Source organism: Pholcus phalangioides, unplaced genomic scaffold (assembly GCF_987345545.1).
Source record: "Pholcus phalangioides strain wild (caught in Gottingen) unplaced genomic scaffold, Ppha-v1.0 ptg000015l_1, whole genome shotgun sequence".
Lineage (NCBI taxonomy): Eukaryota > Metazoa > Arthropoda > Arachnida > Araneae > Pholcidae > Pholcus > Pholcus phalangioides.
This window is the reverse complement of record NW_028301608.1, coordinates 116,036,275-116,057,625: the sequence shown is the minus strand read 5'-3', so window position 1 is coordinate 116,057,625 and position 21,351 is coordinate 116,036,275. Positions and strand designations below refer to the sequence as shown.

Below are 21,351 nucleotides of genomic sequence, written 5' to 3'. Positions count from 1 at the left end.
TTAGAGGAAATCGCGTAAAATGAGATGAATTTAACATGAGAAAAATAGGAGGGTTGGCTTTTTCCGAAGGATTAAAAAAATTTAACCCAACACAGTGAAGGAACTTTTTTTAATGAATTAATTGTTCAAACTATAAATCCCGTGAATTTAGGCAATATGAATGAATGGGGCTTTTTGAATAAACGTCGTCAGCATCGCTTTGAGAAACAAGCACAGGATGATCCCCATAGAAATCGATGTTAAAATTGCCGATTTTACTGTAGAAATGCGGATATTTAGTGGGATTTCCGCCAGTTATCAATAATTTAAAAAATTGTATTAAATTCTGCATTTTCGAAATATTGAGTTCACTTAGAGAATGAGAAGCCCAGAAAATTTAATATAAAAAATTAGCTGGACCTACTTTTGAGTTGGATATTCATGCAATAACATTGATTTCAACTTTTTATTTATATCTTTTCAAGCACGAAAATTAAAATTAATGTCTCCGTATTGTCTTATAATATCCAACTGCATCAATCCATATAGTAGTTTAAGATGTTTTGACATTAGTTATGGGCCAATAAATTACATTGAAGAAATTCCGCAACTTTAATCAAGCATTTTTTTGATGCAAAAACAGGCTGATCAATAATTTGAACTTCAAGATGATTTTCGAAATATCTAGTGCCCATCAAAAAAAAAAAAGATTCATTTTTACGTTTCTTTTATTTAGATTTGTGTCTTTTATGAGTCGCGCAGGAAGTTGCCATATTGGTTACCTTGTCTACGGCTTGCATGTCCCTCAAATAAAGGGGGAAATATCGCGTGATCCAAAAAGCCTCATTAAATCATTACTTTTTCTGTCTGCACTACTGCTGATTGATTCTAGTGAGTGTGGATGTTTTCTTTCCTGAAAATCCAGATACGATAGGCTGATAACTCTTTTTAATAAACCAATAAGATTCGGCTGACAAGCATTTTTTTCTCCTTGTAAAAAAGTTAGTAATAAACTCAGAGAATTAAGGATATTTCTCGCAAATATAAAAATTCAGTTTCACTGGAACCGCTTTTTTGGATTAAATTTCTCATGACATTGTCAATGTGTTCAGGAACGGGTCTTGAATCCTGCAAACTACGCGGCCGAAGAAGGCACCAGCTGAAGGGGGCTGATTTTTTAGGGCATCAACTAAAGAGAAGCGATTTTTTAGGACGCCAAAATGTTGTTCGTTTACACTTGAAAAATGTCTAAAACTGGTCCTGAATGTGTTATCACACATTGTTCATAGTGAATTTATCTGAGAATTTTCAGCTACGTCAACTCCGGTTGAATCCATCATCAAATCCAACGAAATCAAAGGATTTAACTATATCTTCAATTTTTAAGCCCATTTTCAGGATTAAAGTTAAACTCCAAGCCGAATTTTACAGATTGGAATTCTTAGAATCAACTTTTTAAAAATCGGTTTATAATAATCATGAAGCAGGAGTTCTCATGAACTTTTTTCACCCACGTCGCCCCTTTTCCTAATCAATGCTTACCCGTGGCTCCAAAGAACAGTTTAACGAAGAATTTGTTCAAAAAAACCTTCATCAGGGACTCCGCTCAGCACCTCCTAGGTGTTCCGCTCCTCGGCACACAGTTCGAGAATCCTCGGCGTAAAGCGAGAGATACTTGTGCTGTATATCGAGTGCTAATTTCAAACATCCTCTTTCCGTCCGCCATGTTGGTAGAATGCTGCGCCATCTTTAGTGACTTATACCTACAGTGAAAATATCTGTGAATCAAGTAACGTTGCCAAAATGAATAATTTCCTTGAACCAAATCCAAGAAAAAGCCGAGGCTGGGGAGGAGAAAAATGAGTGTTTTGATAAATTTTTTTTGACATAGGTGAAATTTAAAAAAAAAAAAAAAGAAAGACAAGAAATCGAGTGGGAAAAGATGGCACGAGGATTGGAGCATCGTCTGGTTTCGAACCGAACGATCGTCGTCTGCATGCGAGCATTTCTGACATTTTGCTGATCCAATTGCTTCCCTGTCAATAAATAGTATCGACGATGGCGTGTGAAACAAACACCACGAAACGGGTTCTTCCAGCGACATTCGCCTGGGCGCTTCTACTTCTCGCAACCGGTCTCTTCTTCGCATATCCGTAAGTTCATTTTCATTTCTTCGATTAATTAATTAATCAATTAGTTAATTCATAAATGGAGTCGGCTCAGCTGCGATAAGTATGGGCTACCCGAATTTCATCTACGTTTTGCTTGGTGGGGTTGGAAATAATACACATAATTACTCGTTGCGTTTTTTACTGGAAATTAATTAATTCCTTTCTTGGATTTTGTGATTTCCCGATAATTTTATTAATTAAAGTTATATCTAAACAGTCCGTAGGCTGTGAGTTCTGTAGGTGTGGACAATACGAAAAAATCAATGAAATTACGGAGAAAAAGTAGTAATGTCCGTAGAAACAATGAAATTATCACACAAGTAAAGGGGGGAAATACATTAAAAGATGATATTAATACATTTAAAAAAAATCCACAACAAACAAAATAAACATGTATACACAAATGAAACTCAGTATATGATGAATTAAAAAGCATAGCACACATATTAAAAATGATGAAAAATCATAAATTGCTAAGACAATAACAAAATCTGTACTAAGAGGTTGAACATGCGAGATTCACAGGACCGATTTCTTGCCTTGTCGAAATGGGGCACATGACCAGGGCCCTGAAATTTGCTGTTACAGGCACAGGCCATCAACTCCTCTCCCACGCTTTTACCTCAAAGAACACTTTTTATAAGGGGCTCTAAAATTTGCCCTTTTGCCCAAACTTATGAGAAATAGGCCCTGTGAATCTGATAGCAATCATGAACATCACTTAGTACTTGGGGCCTATACAATAGAATCTTGATTAATTTTGTTGTTGGAGGGAAGAAGACCACGACAACTGAAAAACTACAGTTAAACAGTCTAACAAAATACATGAAAACAATAGGGTTTCTAGATATTATGCTGAGGTGAACTTGGATACTTGAAACATTTTTCCATGTTCACCTTGGTATAATATTGAGAACAATTATTGATTTCATCTATCTTAGTCGAGCAAAAAATCATCATCAAACACATAATGGTTTGAATAAGTTATATTGTATTATTTATTAAGTTCAAAATGAAAATTGGTTCCCTTGTGTTAATCATGTGAAACCATTGCAATATAAATTTAGGGAAGCATGCAATACTTGATCATTGAGTTTTATGAATGCATTGCAAGATAGGTCTAGTTTATCCATTGGGGGGGGGGGGAACGTTTGTGCCCTGGCCTTATAATTTTGACCAAAAGGCAAGAAATATAGTCGTGCAAGATTAGGAGACTAGAATAAGTAATGTCATGTTGCATCAGACTATTCTCACTCAGTGCCGTCTTAACGCATGGGCCACCCGGGCACCTCAAGAGAAGAGGGGTCTCACAAAAATGAGATCCGGTTGAAATTTTCTAGAATTTACCAGGTAGGGCCTTTGAAAAACCACTTGGCCCGAGGGCCCATGATACTCTTAAGACGGCCCTGTTCTAACTTTTCTTTGCAAGTAGAGTGGCCTTTTGAAACATTTTGAAAACAATATCAGATGTCATTCTGTGCTATTTTGGGATAATTCAAAATCACCTTATTGTGTTAAGATAACAAAACTGAACTGAAGACATGATGGAAATGACTTAAAATCGCAAAACCCTATTTATGCAAAGGTAGCATATTAGCAATCCTGAAACATACTTTTTTTTTAACAAAATGGACAATGCAGTGAAATCTATCTATTCCAATTCGCCTCAGTCCCGGTGTTAAAGAAAATCATAGCAGAGGCCCATTTTCGTTACCCTACGAGTCTTCATTTAGCTGATAATTAGGTTTTAAAATTCAAACATTAGTCTACATCGGTAGTCGTCAACTAAACTCTATATAGCTCAATGTAATTTTTTTTTATTAGTACTATGAAAAACCATTAGTCATTTATGAAAAGTGACTCTTGTTTTTATATTTTATGCAGGTGTTGGTATTTGATGAAATACTACAGCATTGCAATTCCTGTTGCACAGGGAGTGATCACTTTCTTTGTCATTGCAAACTTCTCTCTGGCAACTTTTATGGACCCTGGTGTTATACCCAAAGGTATACTTTTATTCATTTAAAAATATAATCTTTAAAATCATTGCAGGCTAACTCATCAACAGACAAGGGTTTTCTTCTAATGAAATTTGGTAACTTTCAAAAGCCATGCCAACGATACTGAAATGATTTCACTGTCAGTTTCTCACATGTAGCTACTATATTGTTTCTCATCATGGGCGGGGTAGCCCAGGTCGATAATATACTCGCCTAAATTACCAAAGGATGTTTAGAGGTGTCACGAGTTGGATACTCGGTTCGTCCTTGTCAGAAAACTTTCCTGATACGGGTACAACAGAAACGGCGAAATGACCGCAGAAAAAATTGCTGCCGCAGGAAGTCCCCCATCGAGGGGTTAGCACACCAACCTCTCGATGAGTATAAAAAACAAGCCTGTCATTCGGAATCGGCAACAAATTGTAGGTCCCGGCCTAATTAGCCCTTGTGTGCAGAAAATTACAGTGGTGCGACAAAAATGATCAGTGATTAAATCATTGCTCTGGACACTAAATTTTTGTCCTGAGCATCAATTTCATATGAATGTCATATCTACTGTTATACTGTATTTAATACTGTATTTTTTTCCACACTTTCATTCATATAATAGATTTTTCACCAACCCTTTGCGATTACAGTGATATGAGTTTGGTGCTCATGTTCAATTGAATCGATAATAAGAACAACAATACAAGTCTAAATTCCACTTTTTTTTGTGAATCCCAATAGTTTGTTTTTTTAAATTTCCTTTTTGAAGTGAATTTTTTTTCTTTTTTTCCCACCAACACATGGTTTCAATTTGAATAGTTACATGTTAGTTTCAGTATGTTATGAATTCAAGGGTATAATCTGGAACAAAACTGATGGGAATACGGAATAAAAGTGCAAAAGTCCAAATAAAAAAATGTTAAATATTTTATCAAATAAAAATACTCTAATTTTGTTACCCCAGACTTTGTTTGAATGACCTATGTATGAAAACAAAACAAGAAAAATTGTAATGTATTTATCATTTTCTGTTATTCATCAGACAGCTTGAAGTGTTATACCTAGATCACACTATAAAAGTACTTGAAAATGCAACCAATAATTTTTCAAGTTTTGTGAAACATCTTTTATCAAACTTTTACAGTGTAATCCCGATCTTAGGCTCTACGGAAGGAGCTTGGCAAATAAAAAAATTAACGCAGTAGCCTTAATTTTTTTTAAACTCCTTAGGCACAAAACATATTTTCTTCAAGAGAAATATTTGAATTTTTTTTTTACTTTTCCAGATACCCCAGGGATGCCACTGTACTCTAATTTACCTGGGTCCCGGGATCCAGGTTATTGGCAAAATCCAAGTCTTTTTCGAGTGAGAGTGGGTCCCGCTCAAAAAAAAAATTAAAAAGGTAATTTCCCCCTTTTATCATTTACTGGTATTCCTGTGAACAGGAGCAGCTTGAGATTACCTGCCACCCTGGTGCGAAGCCTCATATGCTGCCCCTAATGGCAACCCTGGCAGGAGATTGACAGGGCTTCAGTGAAGGGGACCTCAAGATAAACCAGATTTTTTTTTTCAAAAGAAAAAAGAAAGCCACACATCATTGTTTAATGTGCAAAATGTTTGTGACTATACGTCCCGCTTCTGAAGTAGAATTTTTCTTGTTTTTTTTACCATTCTTAATAATGCCAGTTAATTTAATACTTCAAACACCACTTATTTTTGTAAGCCATCGTCACTTATCCTGTAAAGATAATATATATAATGAAGTTATTTTCAAGAAATTTTTTTGAAAGTTGTTTCTAGTACTCCAGGGACTGGACAAGTGAGAAGCCCAATTTTTCCTTTGCTTTCATTTGACTATTGTGGAAAAAATTCTGGGTGAGAGTATGCCCCCAATCCTATAGCATGACCCCTAGGCTGGGATCTTTTACGGGGCTTTTCAGTCAGACTTCTCACTGGTCTTTCTATAGTTAATTTATAGCGTGAAAAGCCAAAAAATTATGGGAATTGTCCCAGGCCCTTGTGGAGGTCATGGGTGATGGAACCAAATGCACACTAGCCTCCTTGTGATAGAGTACAGGGGTGGCACTTGACCAGACCATCATCTCTGGATGGGTGCAAAATCTGTGATTAAAGGGTGAAATTTTTTTTTTGTTAGGAATTTTTTGGATAAATTGTGAGGGAGGGTCATGCCCCTCCCATACCTACCTGGGGTATGTAGGGCTGACAGGGCTCCAGCTTGGGGCCCTGGACTAAATCCTTATAATTTTTCTTTTCTTCACACTATAAATTAACTGTAGAAGGAACTCCATAGAAGATCTAGGCAGGAGGAGCAAAAAACAAGTTCCATACGGTACAGATTTTGTCTCGAGCTGTCCGATGGCTTACATTCTTGTTTTTGGTAATGCGGTCAAATGACCTGTCTATTTTCTTAACGTTTCTATTGTCGAGGTATGACTCAAAAGCGTGATGTCATGTGAATTTTTACTGTGTTAAATTTTGGGGTCTTAACTAAAGTTTACGCTGTTGCCCCTTACAACCTACTGCCCGGGTGCGCTGCATCCCTTGCACTCGTGCTTAAGCTGCCCTTGCCCGTGAATCAAATAAATAATTAATTTCTAAAAACATGCTCAATTCACACCAATTTCAAAAAAAGGTTAATTTAGCAGTTTTTAACTAGGTTCTTTTACTTCCATTACCTACTAGTAGAGAAAGCTTGCAAAAAACCACATTAATGCTGAGAATTTAACATGGAATTTAACACTTACAATAAATTTAATCAGGGTATGAAAAAATCATGATTTAAAAAAAATGATTTTTTTAAATTTTAATCAGATTTTTTTTATTTTAGTCAATTGACTGCTTATCAATTAAAACTAATCTTGTTAAGCATTAAGAATGCATATTTTAATATCCCCTGTTTTTTTCTCCTAATTCTTCAAATTTAATTCAGCATTAATGAATAAACTGCAAACGAACTGCAAGCAAAAAAGAGGAACAAAAGAAGTGTGTGATTATATAACATGAAAGGTCATTGAGTCCAAATTAACTTCATGATTTACCTTTTTTTTATAGAGAAAAGTGTTATTATTCATGAGAGCCTCTCTCTCCTTATTAAAGTGAATGAGTGGTGGCAACTCAGTATCACACATGATGCAGCTATCTCAATTCACCCAATGTACAATCAAAGGGCCATTCAGCATCAACTAAATAAAACAAATTCTATATTGAGACAAAATTGTTTCTTGCGCAATTAATGGATGTGTTTTAGACTTTCATGATGTTGCTTAATAGTTCACATATTTTTATTCCTTCACAGATTTAATGAGTTTTGATTTTAAAAAAATGAGCAAATTCAGAATTTTGATACGGAAAGTTGAAAGCCCAATAACATTTATGTTACTACAGCATTTATTATTTTGAAACAACAATTAGGGCATAGAATTCAAGGCTTTATACAAATATAATTCCATTGTTTTTTTAATTGGGGAACCCTAGTGCCAGATTTTAATGCATTGCAAATACTTAGTACAATTAAATCCTTTAGCTCCCTATACTTTTCTGAAATTTTTTTTCCATGCACAAAATCTAGAAATAGAACAGCTATCTTTCTACCCTGCATCTAGGGATTAGATTCAAGTTTATATTTTTATCAAACTTTTCTATATTTTAATCAAGACCTTTATACCATATATCAATAAACATGCATACCATACTAGGTTACTTTTACTCCAATATCATTGAAGTTATGTAAAGAAAAAATGGTACTTAGATTTTGTGATTTAAGTCTGATTTTTAAAAAAAAAAAAATTAATTAAGTTCTGCATATTTATATATTTACTTAATCTATGAATTCTCTACTGATTGGTTTTCCATTTCAGATCTTAAATCTTTCAATAATATCTTTTGATTAAATTTAAAGCAAATGATTCTGAGACGCTTATCCTGTATTCATATAAATCCTTGCAAAGTGATTTCCCCCAAAGCAGAATGTGGCAAAATCTGTGACGTACGTCGCAGAACAATTTGGAAGAATTTTCAGAAAAAGTAAAAAAAAAACACCATTACATGTATGACAATTTTTACTGCAGAACATCTCCAGGCAGCTGAGGGCTCATCACAGAACAGTGCTAAACATTCTGCTTTGGGGGTGATTTCCTGTTATAATTACTTTATTTTCTCTCCCTGATGGTCCACAACTGTGGTCTACCACCATTTAACTGCCACACATTTTCACGTGAATATGGAAGCTATGTCAGATTTGTGTTGGTGAAATTTAGCATCCTTGTGTGTGTGCGTGTGTGTCAGGTATTTTTTTCTTCCCCAAACGATCTCAGAGAATTTACAATTTGAACGGGTGTTCCAATCCTTTATGATTTTTGAAGGCAGAGTTCTGTTGGCCATAACGAATAATTATTGTACGTCAATAAATGGATGTACCCATGGTCCCCACAATGGTGGTGCTGACAGAGTTCCAACCCTGGGGCCTGGGACAATTACTATCGTTTTTGTATTTTCATGTTATAAATTCACTTAATAGAAGGGCCTGTGAAAAGTCTGGGCTGGGGACCCACTAAAAATTTCAGCCTATGGGGCCCTGCTCAAGGATGTGGGAAGGGGCATAGATGTATCCTTATTTTTCTTCTCTATTTATCCTTTTTTGTAAAAATACTAGTGTAGGATGATAATTATTTATAATCTTACACTGTCTTTAAATGCAAGGAAAAAAATAGCAACTTCATCGCTGTTGGAATCTCAAATTTTTTTTCCTACCCCAGTTCGTAATGTATAGTGGTGATCATAATGTATAAGGAGAAGAACTAAACACTGTGTTGTTTTTACGTATTTTCCTGGGCGCTGAGATTTTTTTAGTAGCGCCTGTGAGGGAGAATGAGCAACTCAACTCATTCAAGTCAACTCAAGTGTAGTTCAATTTTAGTTTCCCGTGTGAGGAGGCCTCTACTCCAATTCAGTGATAGAAATTTTTTTTTATTTCCAATACCAATGTGTTTCAGTCACCATGGCCTGGAGTTCGTCAATTTTTTTCTTCTATTGTATTCTGCCTTCTCCGCTGTATGATTATTCTTGTCATATTTAATCGAATAAGTTTATATATATATATATATATATATATATATATATATATATATATATATATATATATATATAAAGACTGCTTTAAAAATAACCTTCGCATAAGTTAATCTGAATATTGATTTCAAAAAAACATTTTATGTATATTAACCTATTTGTATCCACAATCAGTATATACCCCAGCATTTTGTTGTCCTCTATCAGCTCCTAACCAGAACATGGCCCGCCACTCTGTCTCAACAAAGAGATATAAGCTGGTGGTCAAAGACCTGACCGATGCTGGAAAGTCCTCTATCACTGAGCACCATGGTTTAAGCTATGATCACATTTTTCACAAAATGAGAAAGAAGTAGTAGCCACTTTCGCAAAAATGCGTACTGGAGGTACGAAATGAGAAGACATCCAACCATAAATCATTAGCATTTTACCATTTTGCTAAAGCTCTTCCCTCCATTTTCACTTTTTTGCTAAAGGAATTTTTTATCCAGCTTAAGCCCCGCTTAGCACAGAGTAGTCTTCAAAGTTGTGATTCATCTCTTATCACGGAAAGCAGAATAATCTGCTCACGCTAATGGTTGCTTTGAGCCAAATCTAAAATGATTTTTTCTGAAAAAATACTTGGAGTTGTAATTCAACTGGATTCACATATTAAAGCAAGTTAAAATACTGTAGTTTTGTCTTTTCCTCCATCAAGGTCAGTATGGTAGTGTTACTTAAAAGCAGTTTTGTTATCAAGGGACGGTGTTACCACCAAAAAATGTGCGCGTGTGAGTTGAGCACATTGAATTAATAAAATGAGAGACTTATTTTGAGCAGTGATGTGCAAATGGGTTAAACAGCTGGTAAAAAAAAAATTAAATTCCAAACCAGTGGATTTTGATTTTTGTTACAGCTCTCCCAGATGAATATTCCAGTCGTGAAACAGAACCTCTACACATGGATATTGAAATCAAGTCTGTCAGAATTCGCTTAAAATGGTGTGTAACCTGCCAGTTTTTCCGTCCACCAAGATGTACTCATTGTGGCATATGTGATAGCTGTATTGAGGTAAATGATCAAGCTATATCATACCAGCTTGTTTCTTTTGATTTTGATTTAATTAAAAAAATTTATAATTTAAATTATATAATCCTATATCTACCATATAATTAAAATTATTATAATCTATTTTTTTTCCAAGTTAGTTGATTCAGCAATTTTCCATAGTTTAAAAGCAAGGAATACCAGCGTAAATAATAATTTGATGTTTGAATATTAATGAATAAATGATAATCACTGATAAGTCCTATTAAACACAAAGGAAACCCATCAACGTTGAAAATATGAGAATTGAAATATGCAAATTTAAGAACTATCAATATACTTCCAGACATTATGTAGCACAATTATATTTTTCTTTATAATTTAAATCAAGTTTTTATTTTTTTAGAGATTTGACCATCATTGCCCATGGGTGAACAACTGCATAGGACGTCGTAATTACAGATATTTCTTCATGTTCTTGCTGTGGTTGAGCATTCATATGATATCAATTTTCTCTTTATGTGTGCTTTTCATGCAACATCATCTCAACCGTATGCATGAGCTGCAGACCATATTCACGTATCCTTTTTATTTTTTAATAAACATGAAATTTTATTTTCTGCCTTGTTTGTTTCCCTATTTTTGTGTTTGCATAAACTTTTGATTTATTTTAATACAATTAACACAGCAAAATACAATTAAATACAATAAACTTACAATTACATTTTTATGCAAAATATATGTTATTAATATCAAATCACTCAATGAAGATTGCTAAAAGTGTTCAAACAAATTTAATAGGATCTTTTAAAGCAGTGGGTTCTGAACCTGTGGTATGCATATGACTTCGAGAAAGGTTATGACTGCCTTCACATCTGCTGTTGTCTAGACGCAACTGGAGTAGAGAAGATTTACATCAATAGCATTAAGAAAATTCATGACAAAATAACTGCAGCCATTAGTTTGGATAAAGGAAAAGCAAAGATCAAACTTGGAAAAAGAGCCTGATAGGGTGATATTATTTCACCAAAGCTATTTACCACTGTTTTAGAAGAAATATTTAGAAAGCTGGATTGGAATGAGAAAGGAATCAAAAAATAAATGGAGAGTTTCTCAACCATTTGCGTTTTGCTGACAGCATTGCTATTATCAGCTATAATCCAGATGAACTAAAAGAAATGATACAAGAACTGGCAAAGGCAAGTATTCAGGTGCGTTTGAAAATGAATCTCCAAAAGACTAAAGTTATGTTCAATTCATTTGCTTTGATTCTGCTCAACAACACATAGATGGGAGAAGCACAAAGCTATGCATACCTGTTACTATGGACAACAGAATCATTAATGAAATAAACAGAAGAATCAGGATCGGATGGATCACTTTTGCTAAAAACTGTGTAATTCTGAAGAGCCACACACCATCATGCCTGTAAGAAAATTATTCAGCCAGTGTATGCTACCAGCACTGACTTTTGGAGCTGAAACATGGCACTCACAAGCAAAATGATACAAAGACTACAGACTGCACAAAAGAGCATGAAAGATGTATGCTAGTCATCACAAGGAGAAACCAAAAATGAATCACATGGATAAGGGGCCAAACAATCGCATATAATATCATGGAAAGAATTAAACATCTAAAATATAGAAATGGATTGGATATATTTCAAGAAGACAGGACAACAGATGAATCACAGGTATTCTGGATCGGTACCCCCATGGTGTTAAACGTTCAAGAAGAAATCCCAAACAAGATGGAGCAATGAGGTCTGGAAGATGGCTGGAGTCAACTAGATAGCAAAAGCATCAGTCAGAGTAAAATGCAAAAAAAAATTTAGAGCAGACCTACATCCAGCAGTGGATTGAAAATGGTTGATGTTATAGGCCAGTTAGAGGTGTGTAATTAAGGATCTTCTGTACTTTTTAAGGGGCACACAAGCTTTCTAGACCTTTCTGTGGGGGGGATATTACTTGAAAGGTTGAGAACTGCTGATTTATAGCATAGGTGCCAAACTTTATGGCTTTGTGGGCCATAGTTTGCTTTGTAAACGCAAAGGTTTCAATTATAATAAAAAACGTTTATTAATGAGATGAAGCAAGGTACGACTGACTCGAGCCGATACAAAAGAGCATCTGCCTCAAAAGGCGGGAAAAATAACATAGATAATAATTTTGGCGATAGAGAGAAAAAGAATATGGAATAATAAAGTTATATACATACTCAAACATATGTTAGTCAGTGTAAGAACTAAATTTTTAGGATTGAATTATTTAGACTTAAATTTGGACAGCCATATTTAGTAATATGAGGCATGTTTTCAACATGCTTGAGAGTTTGTTTTCGTATACATTTCGAACTCTGTTAGAAAAATGTCATTCATAATTAGGTGTTAACATAGATCTTCTCTTGCATGAGAGTTATACATTATATTGCATGAGCAACAATAATGGTACTGCAGAACATTGTGAAATGAATCATGTTTTGCAAAAATTTGTTCTCTTTTAGATCATGTGAATAGAAGCCAGCTTATTGAGGAGGTATAAGAAATCGTGTAACTTTGCAAGAATGCTTGTCAAAATGAATTGCTTGTTTCTGGTTGAAAAGCTTTTCAGGCGTACTTTTTTAAATCACCACAAAGAAATGTTGAAGGTCTGGTATATTCGTTAATATTTATGGTAATATGTGAACTCTGTGAGCAGTATGAATTTTTCCCATGAAAACCTTGGTCTAAATCTGTTGCATTTTATCAAATAATGTGATATTAATTTTATTTCCTTAATTCATAATTAGTCTTGTAATAATGGCAATCATCCTTGTTTTGATCATTCCTATTGTGGGTCTTACTTTGTACCATGTAGTGCTTATATTCAGAGGCAGAACAACCAATGAACAAGTAAGTACTTTCATTCATGGAAAGATAATGTTTGAATTTGTTGTATGTATGTACAATGGGTACTCACCTAGTACATACATAGTTATATTTAATAATGGAAATGATCACCTGGTCATAAGCTGCTGTTTATGTAATGTAATTATATTGTGATCACATCAGGACTCAAGGCAGGGGAGGTTCTGATAACGATAACTGATTGGTAACTATATCCAGAAAAAATCTTGTTAGTACAGTAAAAGTCTGTTATAACCAGTATGGCTTATAATGACAATCTCTATAACACAATTAAATGAACGACATTATTTGAACCCAAAATTGCGAAAGGAACCACGGCTATAAGTGTTTCAGAACTATAGGAAGTTCCTTCATCAGTAGCAAAAACAAAACATCAGAAAAAGAAAAGAGAAATAATGAAAAATATACTCCTTATAGCAGGAGTTAGTCGCTGTTGTAGACAAAAGAGTCGAATTCAAAATGAACCAGCAACAAGAGCTGAGGAGGAGGACAGAAAAAAAGTAAAATGGCAGAGCCAATCGCAAACGAGAATATGATAGTGATGCTGAGGGAGAAAAATGATTATTGTAGAAACTGTTGCCAGATTTTTGAGAAGGGTGGTGTGCTAGTTAGGTCGTTGACCAACTGATTTGTGTTTTTATTGATGTGGAATGATTCAAAGAAGTCCACGTTTAGTTTGGCCTATACATGATAATCCACATTGGCATGAAATGCTGTAGATGCCCCAGTTGTTGAGCTGGTCAATGGGATCTTTTAGTTTAGAGAAGCTAAGTTTATTGACAGGGTTTGAAAACCACAGAAAAATGGTATTTTCGAAGGATTTTAGCGATGCGTTGGTAGCCACGAGCTCTTAGGATATTCAGTTCAGCATCAAGCAGCGTTGGTGAAGAGCAGATGTTAATGGCTCGCTTCACGTATGTGTAGAACGAGACATACTCTTGTGCCTGAGCGTGCGCAGAGAGGTTGTGAGGGGGTAGAGTAACAGCAAATGGTCTGCGAAAGACAGTGGTAGAAAACGTTTGTTCATGGCGAGTGACCAGTATGTCTAGGAATGCAATTTGGTTATTGTTTTCTTCCTCTATAGTGAATTGAATGCAGGGGTCAATGGAATTGAGGGTATTAAGAATATGGTCAATGTTAGCATTACGGTTGAGAAGGATGAAACAATCATCAACATATTTGACGTAAAAAGGAAAATGAATTTCACGAAAGAGTTTAGTTTCAAAATAGTGCATGTAGATGTCACTAATTACAGGGCTGAGAGGATTTCCCATGGCAAGGCCTTCAGTCATACGATAGAATTGTTTGTTGAAAGAGAACATATTTTGGTTGAGACAAACCCAACGTAAGGTCTAACAGTTCATTGATGTTCAGGGTGTATGTGAAAACAGGACAAAATTCAGTTTTTCTTATTCCATGCAACTGGTTGCAAAATCATGCAAATTTCTTTTTTTCATTTGTTTTAAATCAGCTAAAATTCTGTGTTTATTATTCTTATTATGCAGCCATTATGAGGAGTTTAAGTTGAACTTGTCTGAGTTCTATGAATTATCCATAGATAGCTTCAATTTCAATATATTAATATGTTAGGTGAATGATAACAATACATTAGGTTAATGAAAACCACCAAGGAGACACCAAAGTCCCATACTGTTTGTTACAATGAAGTTAATTCAATAAAATTTCAATTACCATACAATGTAAAATAAAAAATCACTATGCAGTAATTTTTTAGAGTGAAAACAAAAAATTATGAAAAAAAAAATCAAAATAGGAAGGTGGGGGATTAGGGGGAAATGAGATTACACACACACACATATAATACATAAAATATAAATATATATATAATATAATACAATAATGCAACGGTCACGGGGGTGCTTTAGTGATCATAAAAAAATGTGTCAAGAAAAGTGTCAGTTCTTATAAGTGGGATTTGCTATATTATGTGGGTCATTTTAGTCCAGTTCTCTTCTTGTACTTCCTTCATTCAATTTATCTAATTCCAATAGGTTACCGGCAAGTTTCAAGATGTTCCAAACCCATATTCAAAAGGTTGCTGTAAAAACTTGATGTACATTCTTTGTAGCAGCCCTTATCCAAGGTGAGTAGCATTGGATAGAGTTCTTGAGCACAGATTTTTTTTTTTTTGAAGTTGTAGGACATAGAATCAAATATGAATAAACTTATTATTTTTATCTTTTCATTTTCAGCTTCAAGAAATGGAGTAGAAAAAATAACAAGCTTTTGGCTCGTCACTATGCTGAATTAGAAAATGCAACTGGTCATCAGACACCAGAGCAGGTACTTGGGTTAATCTCAAAGCCATTCTTAACTATATTTTTACGTTCAAAAACATTTTTGCATAGAACAGGCCTGTTGAAAAAAAAAGTTTTTATCCTTACTTTTTGGGAGTGGCCAAACTAATGTAAATTTTTCATTACTTTGTAAACTTTTCAAAATTAGTAAAAAATAAATATAGCTTCCTTTAAACTTTGTAAATATGTGTATTCATAGATATTTATTTATAAATTTGTCATAGGTAATTGAAAGCATTAGAGATTCAAGGAGAACTTTAGCCCTCGACCATATTCCAAGTGAAAGTCATTCGAAAGATTGTGAACCATCTCCACCCCCATACCATCGTAACAGCAGGAATAACCTGTATTTAAATTTCAGTCCATCTGCTTATGGCAAGTCAACTCCATATTACTATGGGCGAAGCTCTCGAGCTCTAACTCCTCCTGTAGCTAATCAAAACAGCCATCGGTTTGATAATTTGCGTCGCTCTCTGCCACCCCAGAATCGTTTTCATAATTCAGCCCAGCATTCACCGGTTCAGCATACTCTTTCTGGTTCCGCTTTTTACATGCAGTCTGATGGTCGTCCAAAATGCACTAGCAGTGCTGATGAGCTTGCCACAACTACCCATTATCAGCAGCATCCTGATATGTATCAGATGTCATCCCCATTACTTACATTGACGGCGTCCAGCCAGATGCACATGCAGCTAGACCATAAAAAAGATTTAGGACTTATCGCTGGTACAGGAGCAGAATCATCCTTGCCTGCCCTTAGATTTGAAGACAAGAATTCGCTTGATATGTCAGACACCTGCTGCCTCGGTAATCAAACTGTTGATAAGCTTCAGGAAATTGCCACCCGTACTACAATGGCTGGGCCATTGACTGTAGAAGCGTGTATGCAGGAAGCTTTCAATAAACGTTGCACCAATTTCCATGGCAATCACAACAGATCACAGCATGATACGTGCCATATTCAACAGCCCAATGTAGTAGCAATGATCAGTGCAGGGCGAAATACTTGTGTCGACTGCCAGAGAACGACATCTTCTCGTTCCAGCTTGGCAAGTATGGAGCATATAATGTCATTTGATATGTCTCGTGTGCCAGGACGTCGCCCACTGTCATTTGTGAAAGCCATGGAAATGTCAGATGCTTTGGAACCAGTTTGCCCCACTGAAAGATTGTATCTAAAACCTCAAGATGCTCCCTCTGGCAGTAGTTCAGATGTAGAAGCAGGTAGTGTGAATGTGAATTCTAGTGGATGCGAAGTCAGTTATGAAATTCGTGTTTGATTTCTTATCAAATTTTGATATAGTTGTTTTAAATTATTCATATTTTATTTATGTATATTTTTACTACACTTGAATGATTTTTAACGATCAGAGTATTTTTACGAGAACATTTTATTTGGCAGCTTTGTCTGTGCATATGTGTACGTATGTGTGTGTTTTTATATTTCTCATTCCATAATTTTTTATAGATTTGTGACTTTCATCAATGGTTTCATATAATTTTTGTGAAAAATATGTATATGTCACTCTCAATTATGTTTTTTCATTGATATTTTTAGTTTTTTTAATTAAATCAATTCACACACTTATTCAAAAGAAAAATAGAAACTTTTTTGTGAGACTGCAAAGCAACAAGACAGCCCTTTTCATTTATTGATTTGATTTTTATACTTCCTGGAGAAGTAGTTCACCTATGTTGAGGGTTATTCCTGAAAGCAAATGATTAGCTTGTTCACATGAACATTTTGTGCAGTTACTGCTTTCAACGTGAACAAAAATTGATCATGCTTATTACATGTATGTCAAAATTATTGTCATCTTTATGGGCATTAAAAATATGAGCCTAACCTGACAACAATAATAAATTGACATAAATTTATTATTGGTTGGAAATATTAATGCACATTCCAGGTTTTGCATGGTTTGAGTATATTGATTACCTTGAGATTGAGTTATCTTGTTAACTTCTTATATCTTTCCTTGCAATAAATAGATTGAAACTTTTTCTTTTCATTTTCTTTATCATTTGAAAAAAAAAGATGTATTCAGATCAGTGTATTTACAGCATTCCTATGGAATCAAAGTTCTTTCAGGATTCGTCATGCTTTTCTTAAAAAAGGATTTGATCTCTGAAACTATTTGAAACCTTACTAATGTAATTTATGCATCTTTACTGTGAATTTGACCTCTTTCCTTCCCCCCCCCCCTCCCATCTTTTGTGAGAGGCCAAGCATAAGCTCTTTTGCAATTGAGCATCCAAAGAGAATTTTGACCATGGGAAAGCACTTCACCCTAAAAATTTAGGGAAAATAATATTTCTCTATGCACCTTCTGTACAATGAGGGGTGTGTAGCCATTCGCACTTGCAATTGATCTTTATAGATCCCCAAGATAAAAGATATGTAGAGTTCTGGTGCTTCGTTACAACAAATTAACACTTGCAGTGTTATATTAATGACAATGACATTGAACATGAATCTTATGTTTAAAAATTTCAATTATGAGGTCATTTGAATGTTAAATGTGATAGTTTTTATGCATATCAAATGAGATTCGAAAAAAAAATATATAGATCCTTTTTTTTTCTTTTTTTTGTGAAGTTATATGTACATGGTTTAATTTTTTTATAACTTTTTATCATCTGTAAGCACTCACAGCATGACAGTTTAAGTATTTTTGGGATAAAAATAAAGTATTAGAGAAAAAATTCACTATTCATAAAATTATGTTCTGCAACTTGCCTTCCAAATAAATAGTGATTCCTCATCAAATGCTTCAATTTAGATAGGGTGAAGTTATGGTGAATTAAAATGGTATTGCTGTTAAGCAGAGTTTATACACTGGGTTAATAGAATAAAGGTCTATTGCAATTAATCGAGTGATTATGTTCAACTAATTTCTATTGCAGTGTTGTGTCAGAATCTCATTTTATTGGCTGTGCTGAAGACTAACCGGTTTTATTAACTGTGACATTTTCAAAATTTGAAGTCTTTTAAAAAACAGTAAAAATATTTTGAATTACATAATGAGTAGCAGTAGTTATGAATCTATTTATTGTAGTAAATAATATTTAACATGAAATTTTCATTCCAGAAACTTTTTTACATGATTTCTTCATAATAATAAAAGAAAAATATATTATGAGAATTTCTCTCTGTGTGATGTCACATTTTGTGGAAATAAATGGCAGCATTTTGGCTTAATAATTTCAGTCATTCATTTTTCCTATTTAGATTTGGTTTGGAATTTTGGCTCATCGCTTTTGTTTTTTTTTTATTGTTATGTATTTTACATTACTGGCTAATGTAACCTATTGTTCATTATATACATTTATGGTAACATGTATAAATATGTATATGTTTGTTGTGGATATTGTCATGTGCTGTGAAATTTGTTTGAGTATGCTTGTGAAGTGTATTTTATATTCAAATCATTTTATACTTCAATAGCAATGCATTTTGTTACAGAAAGTTGGCGTATCATTCATTCCTTTGATTTTTACCTAGACTTACAATTTTGAAAAGTGAAAAGAAAAAAAAATGTTAGTTAGAAATTTAAAAAAAAGTGTCATTGCAAAACTTTTCTATAAAGCTCTATCATTTATCAAATATACAAGCATTTCCTTTTTTTTTTTTCTCTGCAGATTCTGATTTCATAGGTATTTCACGTTTTTTTAAAGCAACTGGGAAAAGTTTACTGTACATTTTAGTGTAATATCTTCATTAATTATCATCTAATCATTTTTTTTATCTTTTTTAATGAGAGGATCCCTTTTTTTATAGAACCAATTATTATATTTTTTTATAGTAATTTCTCCCTCCTGTATGAATCTTAAATGAAATCAAGCTTGTAGCATAATGGTAATTCATTTTACTGAACTGAATATGAAGTATTTTGAAAGAAAGGTAAAATGGAAAGCTTATAGAACTTTTCTTCTTGTAGTTTTTTTGTTTTAAAGCGTATCTTCATTGATAATATATTTTTAACCTTTTTATATACAGGGTGCATAGCAAACAGGTGTATGGCATTTTATTGTTAAACCGTTGATCCAGAGGTATACTTCCAATTAGAAAAAGTTTCCATATAACATGTATATACTCAGATATGTCATTCATGTTTAAATGGGTTGTATAGTTATTAAAATAAAGAAAATTAACTTTTTATACAATCTGTGTGTGTAATAAAACCCAATTAGAAAGTTGTTTCCCTGTCTCTCCTGATGCCAAAAAAATTCCATGTTTCAAAGTGCAACATTCACAGAGATGTTTGAATTTAAAAAACTGAAGAAACGTGGAAAAGATCAGCATTAAACGCAAGTAAAATGGTTTTTTCCGCATTTAGACCTGTTTTTTCCTAAAAATTTCCTCCATTTTTCAAATTCAAATATCTCAATGAATATTGCACTTAGAAACATGGAATTGTTCTTGTTGGCATTGGGGGAGAGAGGGCAACAACTTCCTAATTGGGTTTTGGGGCATACAGGGATTGTATAAAAAGTTAATTTTTTTTATTTCAATAACTATACAGCCCCTTTAAACATGAATGGCATATCTGAGATTTTACACGTTGTTTGGAAACTTTCTAATTGGAAGTATACTTCTAGGATCAACGGTTTGCCAGTAAAATGCTATACCCCCCTTTTTGCTTGTACCCTGTATAAAAAAGGTTTTTTAAGAAAGTTATTTTCAATAAAAACTCTCCCGTAAGTGAAACATAATTCTAAAATTATCATTGTAAATTTAAGATGTGTATAAAATAATTTTTTTTTTTGGGGTGGGGGGGGGGTTCCCTTATCTTGTGACTAAAATTTTAACATCAAGCAAGTTTTAAAGTGATGTAAAAATTTGAGTTTTATTGGAAGAAAATCTTGTCATTTATTGAAGTATTTGTATGTAAATTATATATGTTTTAAATTTTAAAGTTTGTGTGTAGAAAAATGTTTTCTCTAAATTAAAGTATTTAAGTTTTTTTTTGGAATTATTGAGCTTACTTGCGTTATCGACTGTGAATTCGGCAGCCTCAGAGTGATCTGAGATTTTGATAATTGTTTTTTATTTATTTTTATTTTGTCCATTTTCAATCGTTCAACACATTGTGTGCAGGTTGCAGTGCCTAGGAGGTGAAAATCCATAAATAACTGATTTTTTGTTTCACATCAGTAATGGACAATAATTAAATGTATCAACATTATTGATTGCTCTGGATGTGTACCATACTCTAATAAAGCTGATTGCTGGTAAATGGCTTGGTTAGGTTTGTGCTTTTGTTTCAAACTAACTTATACAACCAGCTTCTGTTTTTTATATGTATGTTAGTTTGTGAACATGTGTAGAATCTCATTGTTAGTGAATTTGCTGCGGTTTCAGTCAAGTTTTGCTGTCGAATCAAATTCTGCTGTGTGTGTATGTGTTGTAAAACATATTTTACAAGGGTCATGTTGAAGCATATAATGTGCAATTGTGGCTAGTACAGTGTTTATATGTGGGTTCTTTTTTTCGTATTTTACGTGAGTCAGGTTCGGTTTTAAGATTTTATAACTTTTATGAAATGCTCAAGTGTTTATTTGTTAGTTTACCCTTAGTTTAAACAAATATATTATTCAATTTAGTAAATATGCGAATCTGTATTATAATTTATGCATTGTGATATTGTAACCTATGTATACAGCTCCCTCCCCAAGAGAATTGTATCAACATTTCTATATGAATTTTTTAAAACTTTTTTTTTTGTATATTTTATAGCTTGTTGGAATGTACGTTGTTAAGTTTCTTTTTTTTTCACCTTTGCTCTCTGTATTTTTTTTTCTCCCTTGTACTGCCATTGTAATTTTTTTTACCATTATACATACTCTGGAATTAAAATGAAGTTTTGAT

At 33.8% G+C, this 21,351-nt stretch overlaps 1 protein-coding gene across 1 annotated transcript; it reads left to right on the top strand.

Annotated features, from left to right (window-relative positions):
- Window positions 1-1,784: 1,784 nt before the first annotated feature.
- Window positions 1,785-19,004, top strand: LOC149077685 (uncharacterized). The gene is made up of 8 exons (XM_089245255.1): window positions 1,785-2,132; window positions 4,035-4,156; window positions 10,123-10,277; window positions 10,660-10,832; window positions 13,044-13,146; window positions 15,174-15,265; window positions 15,375-15,465; window positions 15,704-19,004. Exons 1-8 carry the CDS (start codon window positions 2,038-2,040, stop codon window positions 16,757-16,759), a joined length of 1,887 nt encoding a protein of 628 aa, XP_089101381.1. The 5' UTR covers window positions 1,785-2,037; the 3' UTR covers window positions 16,760-19,004.
- The last annotated feature ends 2,347 nt before the right edge of the window (window positions 19,005-21,351 follow it).